Below are 14530 nucleotides of genomic sequence, written 5' to 3'. Positions count from 1 at the left end.
CCATGTCTTCTGGGAGATAATGGGGCACTGGAATAGGTTGCCTGAGGAGTCTCCATCTTTTGGACATCTTCAAGAACTGGTTAGCCAAATATCTGTCAAAATTATTTTGACAGAGCTGGGAAGGACTAGATGACCACTGAGGCCCCCAGACCCTGTGATTATTTTGTTGGATGTCCCCAGACTGGGAGGCTCTGGGCCTGATGGATTATTCAATTTCTTATAATTTTTATTGCTAATGGACATTGGTTTTCTATGCTGTGGCTAAAAAATTAATTTCTGAAAACATCACATAAAATACAGGCAGCAATCTTTGCTTCCTGGCATCACCTACATTAGATAGCACTAATTACCCCAGCGCATGGCCCAACATCAGTTCACTGTAATGCCTACTTTCTAACAGATCTCATGCCTTGAGGAGTTAAATGAATCAACAAAATTCCCTTGAAATAATTGTGTTTGGTGGATAATTTAATGTATCTTTATCTGTTAAAGAAACTGTGCAAGATCAGTCAAGTTTTTAGGTTGAGTCTTAAGCTATTTTTGCAGCCTGTGCTGCTTTAGTGAGCTTCCATGTATCTGCTTTACTGTAAATCTACATTAATCATGATGAATGGCTAAGTACGTTGCAGGGTGGCAGGAAAATCTCTAGTGCAAACAGAAATCAGACAGGTTGGAGTGGCTCTGGAAGCTGCTGCATGGCTGAGGCTAAAAGTAGTCTCAGCCTGTTGATGTTAAATCTTTAGATGTAAAGAAAAAAAAAGGTAGAATGTTTTCATCTAGGGCTGTAATGGTGATAGAAAGCAGCCATGCACCATCAAAATAAGGTTGTACCTCTTTGTAGCTGCCAGACCTACAAACCTTATCTACACTTGCTTTTACTGCCCCAGATTTTCCAACACTGCTGCCAGCAGAGACAGTGGTGGGAAGATTGAGCCCTTGTGTGAATGAAATCATCATCACTGCAAGAGCAATCACAACTTGGACCAGCCTTCTCTGTTGAGGAGAAGAAGAAAGAATATTCAAGGAGAGCAAGAGATCTCTTACAAATTTGTCTTGTCTGTCCATTTCAGGATCGCTGGTGATACAGCGCTCAACAAAAACATTCACGAGTCGGTCAGCGCTCAGATCCGGAAGAACTTTGCAAAAAGCAAATGGAGAGTAAGTGACCTGTCCTCAGGGGTGATGCTTAGACACATAACTCTACTAAAAAAGTGGCCATACGGCCACCCTTTCAGCATGTTAGTGCTTTTATGGCCCAAAATTTTGGTCAAAATATTTGGTCCAGACTTAGGTTACAGGGCCCTGCAGGGCCTTTTGTAGAGGATGCTGCTAACCAAGTATACAACCATAATGAGTGTGAGAGAGAGAGCTGGGGCTGCTTATAGCTAAAGCACCCATGGTTACACATGGAGTTGGGGTCAGCACCACAGGGGGACATGAAGCAATGAGGACACCCTGTGTGTTGTTGCAGGGAAGGATGTATCAAATATGACTTTCCATGTAGTCTGCCACATCCCAACTGAGTGCTAGAAGGAACAACAGGGAGTGGGACCAGGGCAGAAATGTGTATGGTTTGATATTGCTGTTTCTAGCTTAGAAACTAAAAATTGAGAAAAGCTTGAAAGATGATGGGCTCATTCACTTCTGACAACTCTGAGCAGCCAGGAGAGGAGCAGAAGTAACCCTTCCACCTCCAATTTTTTAATTCTTCCTTTTTTACTTGTTTTTTTTCTTGCTCCAGCAAGCGTTTAATGCCACAGCAGTCGTGCGACACATGAGACGGTTACACCTCGGCAGCAGCCTGGACAGCGCGAGTGCCAGCGTGTCAAGCACCCTCAGCCTCGCCGCGCCACTTCCTGATGCAGCCACACGGAAAGATTGTGAGTAGCCAACATCCCGAGAAAGCTCCTGCTGCAACAGCCGAGCAAATTCACGGGATCCCCATTTTGTTCTTGACCTCCAGGCTGCAGTCCTCACTGCCAGTAGGTTCGGCTTTGTGCAAGCAGGTGTTTAAAATAAGGACTGAAAAGGGACTGAGGCCTTCATCTTTAGTTGGCCAAAAAAACCGCGATTCAGTTGGAAAAGTTTGTGCACTAAAAAAAATGAGTTTTTAGCTTGATGCATTTTTGAGAGAAAAACAGTTTCTTGTGGAGAAAAAGGGCTTTCACTTGGGAAAAAGACCCAGACCCCCACAGCAAAAAAATGTTGTATTTGGTTGAAAGCTGAAAAAGTTTACTCAAACTGTTTATGTTTGAGTTTCCAGTATTATGATAAGACATTTTTCTGTAAAAATTGGCCTACTTTCTGTTTCTGTTTTCCATGGAGACTGATGCTGCCAGTCTGACCAGCTTCCCTCTTCCTGGGCCAAATTAAGATCCTGTATGAAGAGGTTTATTTGTCTCAGGCTCTGTACACCACAACAGGACTTGGCCTGCTGCCTTGTTTGTTATATGCTATAATTGAGATTTGCAAGCTGCCCGATGGCATCAGGTGCTTGGGATATATATTTTTTCTGAATGCCAGGGAAAGAGCCATGGCAGTGAAGGGATCATTTGGAAGACAGAAATGTCTCCTTTGCAATGAAGCCTATTTAATCTCTGGCTTCTGAGCATTTCTTTTATTCTCTTCTGTCCATCTGTAAAGATTTTTTATCATGAAATGGAGGGATGTGGACTTTACAATTAGAGGAGATTATTTTAGGGTGCAGCACCAGAAGGAATGCTAATAGCTTATGGTACTGCAAGCCAGTGCTTACTTCACTGGAACTGAAGTGGTCATTTCTAGACTATAGCCCGCACTACTCTGGAACTGAAAGCACCTACTATTCAGGATGGATTTTGGATGGCGCTGCTATCTGCCTCTGCCTCCCCTGCCAGCCAACCTCTGCTCCTTGATGAGGACTTGCCACCAGCTGCGGTCCCCATGGCTCTGTATGGAAGCTGTGGTTTCTCTTGCTGTCATGGGCACTGTTTCCCCCACAGGTGGGGTGGGACCTGCCTTCTGGGTGCTGTGTGAGATGTTTTTCCCAGCCTGTGTTGTGGCTGAGCCAGGGGAGATCCCCTTCCCTTTGCATCCCGGGCCTGGTGGGGATTCATGCCCAGTGCCCACTTTGCAATGCCCAGTGCCAAATCCTACAGCTGCTGCTGAAAAAGCATCACAGTGCTCCTGGCACACATCTGACACCTGCAAAGGAGTGATGCAGCCCTGACCAGTCGCAAAGCACTTCCAACCATGCTGTGGCAATGCAGCGATGTAGAAAACCCCATACAGGGGAGAAATGCCCTTCATTTTGATTCCTGCTGCAGTATGGCTAAGCTGGACTCCAGTTAGGTCTAGAGCATCTGATGGCACGCTTTGCTGTTAAACTGAGGGGTAATTAATCTCCATCCATCCATTTGATCAATCTCAAATGGTGTTAATTAATAGCATTGAGTAGTCTGAATAATAATGGAAAAACATCTGTGAACAAGAAGGGTGGGAAGAGAACAAAGTCTTTTTAACCACTACAGAACCCAGCAGATCTCTGCACAGAATCCAACGATATTTTTCAGTGTTGGAGAAGTCAGCCAGGATATGAAGGATAAAACCAGATGTGTTAAGATAGGTTAAGCTTTTTCATGTCAAAAATATGAGGCAAAAAAGTATTGAAAGATTTCCAAGCATCCTAGGTTAAGTCCAGCTTGGCAGACAATACAGAACTTCCCTTCCTCAAAGAAATTGAAGAGTTAGGAAATGCTGGAGCCCCAGAGAACCAGTGAGGAGAGCCAGCAGCAAATACAACGAGTGACATTAAAAGGGAGCTGACATCAAATGCACTCCACCAAACACCTTCTGTTGGGAAAAAGGAAACCTCTGAGGTCTCTGTCCTGCCTCTTTCTTTCTCAGCGATTTCCTCTGGGGACAGATTTCTTGCACGAGAAGGATCCCATGCAGCAAGTTACATGAAACAGCTGTGCCACGATTACAAAATATAATGCTGCCTAACGTTATTAATAGACATTTAATGAGCTCTCCAAATAGTTTCAAATGAAGCAATTTCACATCATTGAAGACAATTAAGTACAGCCTTCGCCCGAGAGTAGGTTATGTCAGGCTGCATCCTAATTCTGTTCTCTGTATTAGGGCAGAGAAGAGATGATGCATTAGGCTCTATTATGCTACCTATCAGGAAAATCTAAATGAGTCATTTGGGATTTCTCAAGTGTATTGGCCTGATTCTCAGGCCATTCCTGGTTTATTTGGTTTAGACATGATTGGACTGCCTAGCTTAATTGCAGGACCTAAATGTCTGTATTTTTAAGGTAACTGATAAATTGCAGCAAGGTGTCAAATGTTGATACTGCTAGGAAACGGGATGTGGCCAAGTGTAGGTACAGCATAGTCATCCCTGAGGTTGAAATGCCACCTTGAAGCATGAAAAAGTAGTTAAAAGTCATAACAAGCATCAAAAAGATCCTGAGTAGTCAAGGGGCCATATCAAACTCCAGTCCAACAATCTATTAATTTAGGTTTCATCCATCCTTTATTCACCAGGCTGGGAAAATGAACTGTATTTCTAATCACTCTGAGCCTCCATCTTGTCAGAGCAAGGTGACCATGCTGGGTCCCCATTCAGCAGCTTTTCTCACACGGGAGCTACCTTTGCACTACAGTGCCTACAAGGCTGCCAAACTGCATGGGAGAGCTGCACATGCCAGCAGAGTCTAAGGATCTCCCTGTCGGGTCTCGACAGCTGCTGGGAGAGGGGTAGTTCATCTGTGGAAAGCTCTGGCAAGGATATCTTTTATTTCTCTTCATCAGTGCTTTCTATAGAAACAGTTGATGTTGTGCTGGAATAGCAGAACCTTGAATCTGTCATTCAAAACCCAGCCCACTTTGGGTTTTCAGGGGTTATGCTTTGGAGGGTTTTGGTTTTTAAAGTTGTGGTGGAGGGTTCACTGGAAGCAAACACTTTCTATAAACATTTTAATTTAGCTAAACCCCCTTTTTTTTCATCAAAAATATGTCAGAAGTCTTTGATTAGTTCAAAAGGAACTGGTTTCTGAGTCTAGATACTCAACCTATGTCAACCTACACCTCTTAGCTGGAAGTCCTGGAGACATACCAGCAAAACCTGGAGTGACATAAGCTGTCGCTAGAGTGATGTCCAAGTCACACAAATTTACATTCCCTCTAGGTTTACTGGAACTCAGCAACAAATTCGACCCACTGTACTTTTTTATGAGCAGCTTTGCGGGACGCCTGAGGAAATTTTTTTAGTCCAGGTGTACAGTCTGTTCATTTAGCTAGATGGCCATGATGAGAAGTTTAGTCATCTTTAACAAGCCCATGAGGAAAATTATTCTGAGCCAGTACAATGCTGGAGGGATTTTTAATCCCACAACTCTTTGTCTTCAGCCCCAGGAATTGGTCTGGTTGAACACATACCAAAGCTGGACATTTATTCACTGCAACATGCATATGCAACTGCTGTTGGTGGCAGTAGGTGAACAGCCATGGGCCAGGAGGGCAGAAGATGCCCTGTGGAGGTACCCAGCCAACCTACCACTGCGGGAAGAGCAGGAGCACCGTCTCCAGCTGCAGTCCCCTCCGCTCTGTAGCGTGCTACAAAAGAAACTCAGCTTTGCCCACATTCCCACCTCCAAAAATAACATTTCTAACTCTGTTTCTGGCTTTCCTTTTAGGTATGTCTCCATCCACTCTCTGTAGTTTTGTTTCATCTGCTTCTTCAGGCGTTTCTGCAGTAGGAGGGGACCGGAGACCCAGACCCACCACAGTGACCACAGTGCACACAGGGAGCAAGTGAGAGCCGGGGCGGCGAGGAGCGGGCAGGCGGCTGGGCTGGCAGGTTGCCTCTGCGCGATCCCACCCCACGGTGCACGCTCAGCGAAGGACTAGAAGAAAGAAGATTTTTTATGGCCATATTTTTTACTGCAATTCTGAAATGTTTCATTTATCACAAACTGCAATGACTCCAGGGGGAACGGATCTAACAGTCTCTGGTGCTGTACATATATATACATATATATAAATATATATATATATATGTGAGTCTAGCAATGTTCTAACTAATGAACACTCATTCTTTTCCCCAGTGATTTACTCTTTTCTCAGTGTAGGTAACAGTATCTGTTGTATTTTTTTTCCATTAACTACAAACATCTCAACTGGATTATTTAAATAGAGATACTTTTCTGAGCATTTTTTTTTCTTTTAAAAAGTACTTCCAGTAATGTCCCTTCTTCCAGTCTGCTGGGGGATAGGCTATTTCTGTAGGTAGGAATTGCTGTTAACTTTGCAGCACGGGAGGATTTCAACGGCATGCCATTTCTCGCTCCTCAAATTGGACTGCAAGTCTGTCTGGCTTTAGCAGAGCTGTTACTGCTCAGATTAAGAAACTGCTGCTTTTCCTACCCTCCTCCTCCTTGAAAGCCATGGCGAGAGTTAAATTGCCACCAGCTGGGAGTCAGCTCATCCTTGGCCTCATTCCTGTAGTGCTGGGGATCTGCAGCACCCTTGTTTCAGAGGAGAGGCAGATGCACGGTGTCGGTTAGGAGCCGACCAGAGCTGAGCAAACAAAATGACAGAGCACAGTCTCATCCTGCAGCTCCTATCTCCTTCAAGTTGCTGTGTGTTACAAGCAGAGTGAAAGAAAAGGAAAATATGGGGGATAGGAGTCATAGTCATCCTCTGCCACTGACTCGCTCTGCTGCCCTCAAGCAAGACATTTAATTCACCAGCCTCCTCCCAGCCTGGCCTCTGGTACAGGGCACATCCAGCCTGAGGGCTCCGTGCCAGAGGTGCTCAGCACCTGCAGCTCCCTGGGGCTTTGCCTGGTGTTTCCGATGCTCATCACCCCCCAGAGCGGCCAAAACTGAGTATTGAAAACCAAACAGAAAAATTTGGACCTTAATCTCTGTGTGCCTGGGTTTCAATCCCGGGGAGGGGGGTGATGCTTGCACCCCTCTGTGAAGCACTGTCAGGTTCTTGTGAGCAAAGTGCAGGCTCTGGCATAGTGTTGCTCCATCACACTTGGCTCTGGCCAAGGGCTGGTGAGGAGCACTGAGATAGGAAAGCAGGACCTTGCCAAAAGGCATGGGCACATGCAGGGGCAGTGGTGGCACTGTCTTCCCCTCCTCCCCAGAAGCCCATATACAAAAGCAAGCTCAATTTCCCCATTTTTTTAGTTACTAAATACATGTACTTCCCAGGCTCTGTGTGCTGGGGCATCGTTTAGGAACATCCACCATGACCGTTGTGCAGCCATGCATTAAAGCAGCTCGAAACAGAGAAGAGAGCAAATCTTCCTGGGTTTGCCGGATCTTTTTAGGTTACTTCTACGCCATTCCCAGCTGTGATTTTCCTTTGAGGACAAGAGAAGGGAGGCAGGTGGCAAAGGCAGGCACCCTTCCCTGGCCGCTGTGAGCCTCTTGCACCCCAGAGAGGTCCATCCCCACCAGAGGCACAAGCCATTCCCCGCAGTGTGCTGTATTACCACGTTTGCCTCATTTATCCTGCACAAGAAATTGTGAAAGCCAGTCACAGACACAGCTGAATGTATCAGGCAACAGTGACCGTGCTGGGAAAAGCCATAAGATAATATATTTTTCGTTGAGACTTCAAAAATCTTGCTTCAGCTTCAGTCAGTTGGCTTTGACCGGCAGAGCCAGGATTTCATTCATGGTGTTTTGAGCACTAAAAGCTGGAAAAGCAGCTGGCAGTGAGCACTGACTGAAATAGCCTCTCCTTTGGTGGCACTTAAAGCTCTTGCACCTGATAGATCTCTAGTTTCCTCAGTATTAAGCTGCTCCCCATCATCTGAGTGAGCCCCTGGGAGCCCTCGGTGCTCCCCACCATGTTGCAGCTGACATGGGTGCTCTCGCAGAAAGGCTTCAATTTCAACTTCTCATTTTAGGAAATATGGCAGATATTGATCTTTTGGGGATTAGTAGCAAAACTCTATATAATTTCCCTGAGGAGGACTTCTGACCAAGATTTGGGCGGACCAAAGGGCAGGGGATGTCCTTGCTGCAAGTCACACTCACGTCCCCATCCCCAGGCTGCTGCCACCATATACTCCTGCTCCATTGATAAAGACTAGGAAGAGCTTTATTGGCATTTACCCTCAGGGGTCTTTATGTTTTGCTGCAAAGGTGTCTGAAAATGAGTATAATATAATTTAAACTCATTCTATTATTTTACCAGCCTAAGGAAGCTTTAGTTTAGGAGAGACTCCTATCCTAAAAAATTCAAGTTATTTTGAACCCATATAAGCTCAGCTGTCCTATTCTGCTCCATCTGCATGGATGTGAATAGGCAGTCCCCCAGTTTGAAGTCAGGGGAGTTACCCATGTTTACATGCATGCAACAAAAAGCAAGATTTGGTTAGAGAATATTTCTGTCTTTGTGCAGTTTTTTCAAAGATTAGGGCTCAAGCATTCTCTCTTTGCCTTCTTCTGAAATCTGAGGTCTGGTTTGAACTTGATGTAGTTGCTGAGGCCAGTAATCAAAATACAGCATCTAAGTGTATCTTGCAGAAAACAAAAAAAGCAAATGGATTTCTATCTGCAAAACAAAGAGCAGTGACAGAAGCAAAGGCAGACATGCCGTCCAGCTGCTGGGGAGGTTCCCATACACTGGCTGTCCCTCCTTGCTGGATGCTTTCTGTGGTTTTTGTTGGGAGGGGTATTCTCTCTTTCCACACTTGGAATTAGGGTGATTTGGTTTCCTTCCTGCCATAGTTGTGTAATTTATCATCATTCTCTTTGGCTTGTTATCAACTGTTGGGATCTTAAGACAAGAAACAGAAGCACTTAAAAGCAAAATTGTTTCTTTCTGCTACAGATCTGGGTAGTGGGAAGTTCTTCTTTTGTATCAGTGGAACACAGCTGGACACTTGGCTGGCGTTTACCAAATGCTTAGAGATCTCTCCTGTCATTGAGTCCTGAAGTATCTCTTGGTTAAAACTTCGCAGCTTAAATCTGGGTAAATCTGTTAACTGGGATGACTTAGCAGCACCCAGGCCAGATTTATGGAGGGGGCTGGAGCTGTTTGCCCCTTGGCAGTACAGCCTGGTACGGCAAATACTCCAGCATCACTTGCCAGGGATGCTTCAGTGCTGTTGCGTGTCCTTCCCCTGCCCCAATCCACCTCTGCTCAGCCACTCTCACAGGCGAATGCAAAGCCAGGAGTAAATAATGTGTGCATGTGGGGAAAGAGCTAGTAGTCCCAAGGTAGAAGATTCAAAAAAATTCCTAACTGGCCTTGCCATGAAGGAGTAGACAGAAAAATCCCTCTGGGCTCTTTCCCAATTGACTGTCCTACTAAACAATGTGTGATTTTCTTCTCACATGAGGACTTCAGCCTGGACTCACCTGTCTGTTACCCTTTTCTGCTTTACTTTACTGGTACCGATGTGTTTTTCCTTTGTAACTTGTTTTCCTCAGCTCCTTCCCCTTCTTTTTCTTTGCTTGCAGCTTTGATTGTTGATTTTTACCTCCAGAGTCACAGAGGCCATCTCTGATGCCAACAGCAGTGCTCTTGCTGGGAAAACAAAATCCAGAAAACCTCCAGCTGGCCCCTTAGCCTGCAGAAGAAGTTGTGAGGACAGGCTGCCCGTGAACTCTGCGAGCTGAAAGTCAGTATTGCAGTGGCAGGGGCTTCTGCTGCTGATTTTGCATGTGACTTCATTCCCAGTGCATCCTAACTTTCTGCTGGATCACCCCTTCTACAGCACGAAACGGATATTGGCCCCGCGGCACGGCTAGTGGGGAAGTAGGATTATGGGGAAAACCTGGCAGTAATGCTTTCCTGAGACTGTGTTACTCTGCTGGTGATGTCTTGTCTGTCCTGATTGCTATTGTACAGGTGCCATTAGAGTAGTGGGTGCAGAAAAAAAAAGTAGGATTTTACCTATGCCTTGTGTGTCTGTTATGGTTGTGGTGCTGAAATAAAACCAAGCAATGATAGAGGTCCGTTCCTGATATGAATCAAACCACAAAAAGGGGTGTCAGCCCACTGGTAGACATCTCCATGTAGTTCTGCAGTAGGCATTAGATAGGGGTTTCCACTGTGCATGTGTCCTGCATACCTCCATGGCTATTGACAGTATTTTTACTATACCCAGTTCTCCTTCTTCTGGGCCCCTGCCTGGTCCTGAGGGACTTCAAGGCTTGTCCTGAGCTTTTCCCAGCCCCAGAAGACAACACAAACCCTAATCTCTGGCTTTTCTCTCCAAACCCTCTGCAAACCAGAACATGGACCTTCAGGGAGCCCAAGAAATGTAGTGGCAGCTGGCCCTGAGGCTGCCCCTTCCTTAAGTGTGACCCTATTTTTAGTCAAACAAGCCCCCGGGGAAAGCCAGATAGCTTTCAGCCATTGGTGAGCTGGCAGAATATTGTCCTTTTAAGTGAACTTGGCATTAATTAGATCAGATATAGGGAAACCTGTGCTGTTATTTCCCCCTGTGATAATGACTCCAGCCCTGAGCAGCGCTGGGTGAGCACTGCATAGAAACACCAGATTGACTTTGCCAACAAGTTCATGCAGACTGTAGCCTGTTGCTTTTGCTCTTTCCAAAGAGTCAAGGGATTCATCTACTGGCAAAATAACAGTTTCTAGACTGAGCCCCGAGGTACAGAAGTATCTTCCTTTCAGTGTATGGAAATTTTCATTTAATGGGATTACTTGCATTCTTGCTCCCATGCATATTTATCCATCTGAATTGGGTCCTGAATGCAACCCAGAAATTATTCATGGGAAGGGATTCTTGCCTTCGTTATCATGCTTATTTGCACCAGAAAATTGATGCTAAGAATTACATTCATTCCAGCAAAGAGCGGAAACACACACAAACTACAGCATCCAAGGAAAACAGCATCAAAACCAAACATGGAGCACTAGTTGGCAAATCACTGTGAGCAATGGCTGAGTGAGGAAATGGCAACCTGCTCACAATCGTTACACAAATGGAGTTTCCCCTGGTAAATAGTCATTCCAGATTTCTTGCCCAGCAGCAAGTTTTACACAATCCCTTTCATTTTTCCCCGCATCCCTGCAGCTGGGTCCTGCCTTCCCATCCTGTCTGCCAGGGTGGTCCGGTGTCCATGACACACATGTGTGTGCATATGTGTGTGTGTGTGTGTGTGTATTGTGGCCCCAGGGATCACAGATCCCACTGGTGGGAGATCAGGAGTTGGTTCAGGTTTTTTGGTCCAACTTTTCATGGTTGGATCAAAGCTGTGTAGATAGTGTTTGTAATGGAGGATAAAGGCTGTTTAACCCAGACTCTGGTTTTCAAGACCCCTTCCCCATCATGAACCGTGCCACTGATCTGTCCGGGTAGCTATTTTTTTCCTCCTCTTCATAAATGATAAGGTCAGAAGAGCAGGTCTTACATTTTTTCCATACTCCAGAGTGGAATCAGGGCATGTATGCTCGCAAGCATTGTGAAAAAACACTGCTGAACTAATGATGACATCAAATGTCCAATAAATGCATGATACTGCACTGCATGTATTAAACTGCTGTTCACTGTTTCTGTATTTTCCAAGCCTTTTCTTTATGCACATTCAACCCAACCTTTTCTTCAAGGGGTTTACTTCTACGTTTTGCTTTTAAATGACTCAGTGTATCTGTAACTCAAAAATCCATCGTTTAGTTTGAGTAAATGCAAAAGCTGATGTTTTGTAAACAAGATACTGCAAAGCCTGGTAATGTATTTTGTCTTTCTGTTGAATGCTCTGCAGCATGTACAGGAAGAGTCACCATCCAGAGCAGCTTAAAACTATGCAGCAGTCATGTACACACGTCTAGAAACAGGGAGTCGGGGAGGGGAGGACGCTTTTTTAATACAATGCTTAAAAAATTGATCCACATCAGAAATTCCTTCCCTGAGTTGCTAATGCGCAGGACTACCAAGAACCATGTTGGTGTGTCTCTTTGTTTTTTCTTTTTTTCATTTTGTTCATTTTTCTTAGTCAAGACTTAGACTGGTTCACTCATTATTTTTCTCTTCCTGCAAGATACTTTTTTCTCACCTGTTGCAGAATGAACTGCATTTTGGGGACCAAGATGCTGTGATTATTTGCCTGTGCAAAATAGGGCAGAGAGCTAAGCTAATTATCTCATCTAAAGCATCACCACCTTTTAGCATAGCATTTGATCCATGAACCTCCATGTAGTACCACTGTTTATCCGTGGAAGAGTTTGGTATGCTACTTTTCCTTCTTCCACGTGGAAATCAAGCCCTCGCTTCTCCTCCCTTAATCATTGACCAATTTTCATTTGTGCTGGTCTTTCTAAGGCAGGGTACAGGATGGCCATACGGTACTTGTAGTACCTCTGGCCCAATCATCTTGTGGGCATCAGCAGGGCATTGGTTCCAGCTCCTGAGTGGTTGCTGTGTTAGTGTGGAAGATGCTCAAGTTCTAAATACTCAAAGCAAAGCCATCTGAAAGGGCTGGGAAATTGCTCTGGTTTCCTGGCAAGGGCATGCAAGCAGTGGGGCTGGAGAGAAAGCACCATGCCGGTGGCGTAGGGAGCAAGTATCAGTCCTTGGAAATTATGCAAGGGACTGCTGTGGTGGCTGAAAGCACCAAGAAGTCTTCAGCCCACCTTCAAGGCTGGTGCTCAGCCAGGATGCTGTGCTATTGCCAAAGCACCATAAAAATTCATCATTAATAACGGTTGTAAATCAGCCTGAGTTCAGATTGCTGAGGCAGCATGTGGTGCAGGGCTCCATAAGGAGGTGGATGTGTGCTGTGATTTCTGGCAGGTGAGAGCTCCTAGAGGAGTGCTCAGGGTAACTCCGAGCTTTTCCATCTCTCATCTGCATCCCCTGAGCCCAGCATGGTATCACACATACTATGTCTTACTAGATCAAGCTGTAGCATGACTCCCAAACTGAAGAGTGTGTAAAGTTGTAGCTCAGTGGGAGATATGGTGTGGCTCATGTTTCTGGTCAACGCAATGTCAGCATCCTGTTGTACATTGGCCTCTAGTTGAGAAACAGCGTTTTGGTCAGTTTGGGCCTTTTTCTAGATAGGTATTTGATTTGGGTCAGCAAACAATGAAAAAAAGCCAGTTTGCCCAGACTAGTGACTCCCCAAATATCCCCAACTGCAAAACATCTCTCAGTTGACTTTTAATGAAAATGCAAGCATGTTTTCTACAAAGGCTTAAATCTTAATCAAGGAATGTCAGTGTGCCTAATATTGCAGGTCTTGTGATTGATAAAAGTTCATAACAGCATCCATGTCCAAACAGAAGAGAGAATGTGTATTTACTCCATGCATGTATTAAGGCATTGCAAAAGTTTTATCTGCATAAGTTTGCAATACTGCAAATTGTTAATGGGGCTACATCGCAAGTGGTTCTCTGCCTTGACAATCATGTATACATATCGAGATTTCTATCATAATGACAATTTAAAGGGATGACTAATTGTTTTCCTCCAATAAATCCAATTAAATCACCCCAATGTGAAGTCTGATGTTTTTGAGTGCATAAGCCTCCACCCATGTGCAAGAAAGGGAATGAATCATTTCTATGGCTGCTCCATTGTGTTTTGTGCAACAATGTCCCTTTATGTCCCAAAGGACAGTGAGATTTTTTTCCCGCCCAATTTACTCCATAGGGAAATGGATTAAAAGGATGATTTGTCCTTCAGGTGTTTCCTAAAGCTGCTGCTGGAAGTGATGTTGAGTGTCAACATACAGAGACGTGGCTGTCTCCTCGGAGTTGAGAATATCTGTATGGGGCTGGGTAAAGGAGATGCAGTTGTTGGAGACTGCTGCACTTTTGAGCTGGTCCTGGTGACTTACACAGCCTGTGGTGGGAATCATAAAAGGAGATGGGATCTTCACTAGTGTTTCCAAGTCCCTTTGCAGTCAGCAGTGCGCTCCAAAGGCTGTTGTGTGCACTCCATCATTGGCTTCTTTTTCCTCCAGACCATGTTCCCAGTGTGTGTCATGTCTTTTTTATTTCCCCTCTCATTCTAAATTTTTCCCACTTTTATTTCTGATTTTCTGGCTTTCACTCACTGGCACACAAGAATTCCTTCTCCTTTAAAGATAGCTGGAAAAATTACTATGCCCGGACAAGCATTGTTGGGCACGCAACATGGAGGTGGGCCCGTGTTTGAGGTCATAACTAGGTGGTTTTAGACATATGGTTCAGTAACAGAGCTGAAATGAACAGTAGTGATAATGACCAGCTCACACCAATATAAAGAGAAAGGCAAATTAGCTTTTATATTGTGAATGAAGAAACAACCACCGGAACCAATCTGATTACTATTTCAAAGATGTGGTATGCAACTGTGACAACAGAACTAGGATTAGATGCTGGATTGTACCGGGACAGTTGAGATGATCTCCCATTTGTGCTCTGTGCATCCATGGGATGTGCTTTTCCACTCTTTGGAAAAGAAAATCCAAGTACAAAGATGTTGGCAGGGAGTGGGTTGAAGGTGGAGTGTGACACTGAGGCACAGACACATGATTTGCCGTGCCAGGAAAAGCAGCAGATC

The 14530-nt window shown here is 44.9% G+C and overlaps 1 protein-coding gene across 3 annotated transcripts in view; it reads left to right on the top strand.

Annotated features, from left to right (window-relative positions):
- The window catches only part of CAMK1D (calcium/calmodulin dependent protein kinase ID), a 230175-nt gene extending 216700 nt beyond the window's left edge, over positions 1-13475 (top strand). The window contains exons 9-11 of one of the 3 annotated variants that reach the window (XM_074827988.1): positions 1071-1158; positions 1742-1880; positions 9477-13475. In XM_074827988.1, the coding sequence (XP_074684089.1) occupies positions 1071-1158; positions 1742-1880; positions 9477-9523 (274 nt within the window). In that variant the 3' untranslated portion in view covers positions 9524-13475. Of the gene's footprint in view, positions 1-1070; positions 1159-1741; positions 1881-5684 lie in introns of all 3 variants that reach the window. The other 2 variants (XM_074827987.1, XM_074827989.1) reach the window with 2 other exon arrangements.
- The last annotated feature ends 1055 nt before the right edge of the window (positions 13476-14530 follow it).

Source organism: Strix aluco, chromosome 5 (genome assembly GCF_031877795.1).
Source record: "Strix aluco isolate bStrAlu1 chromosome 5, bStrAlu1.hap1, whole genome shotgun sequence".
Lineage (NCBI taxonomy): Eukaryota > Metazoa > Chordata > Aves > Strigiformes > Strigidae > Strix > Strix aluco.
Note: the sequence above shows the minus strand (reverse complement) of the source record. Positions and strands in the feature narration are given on the sequence as shown.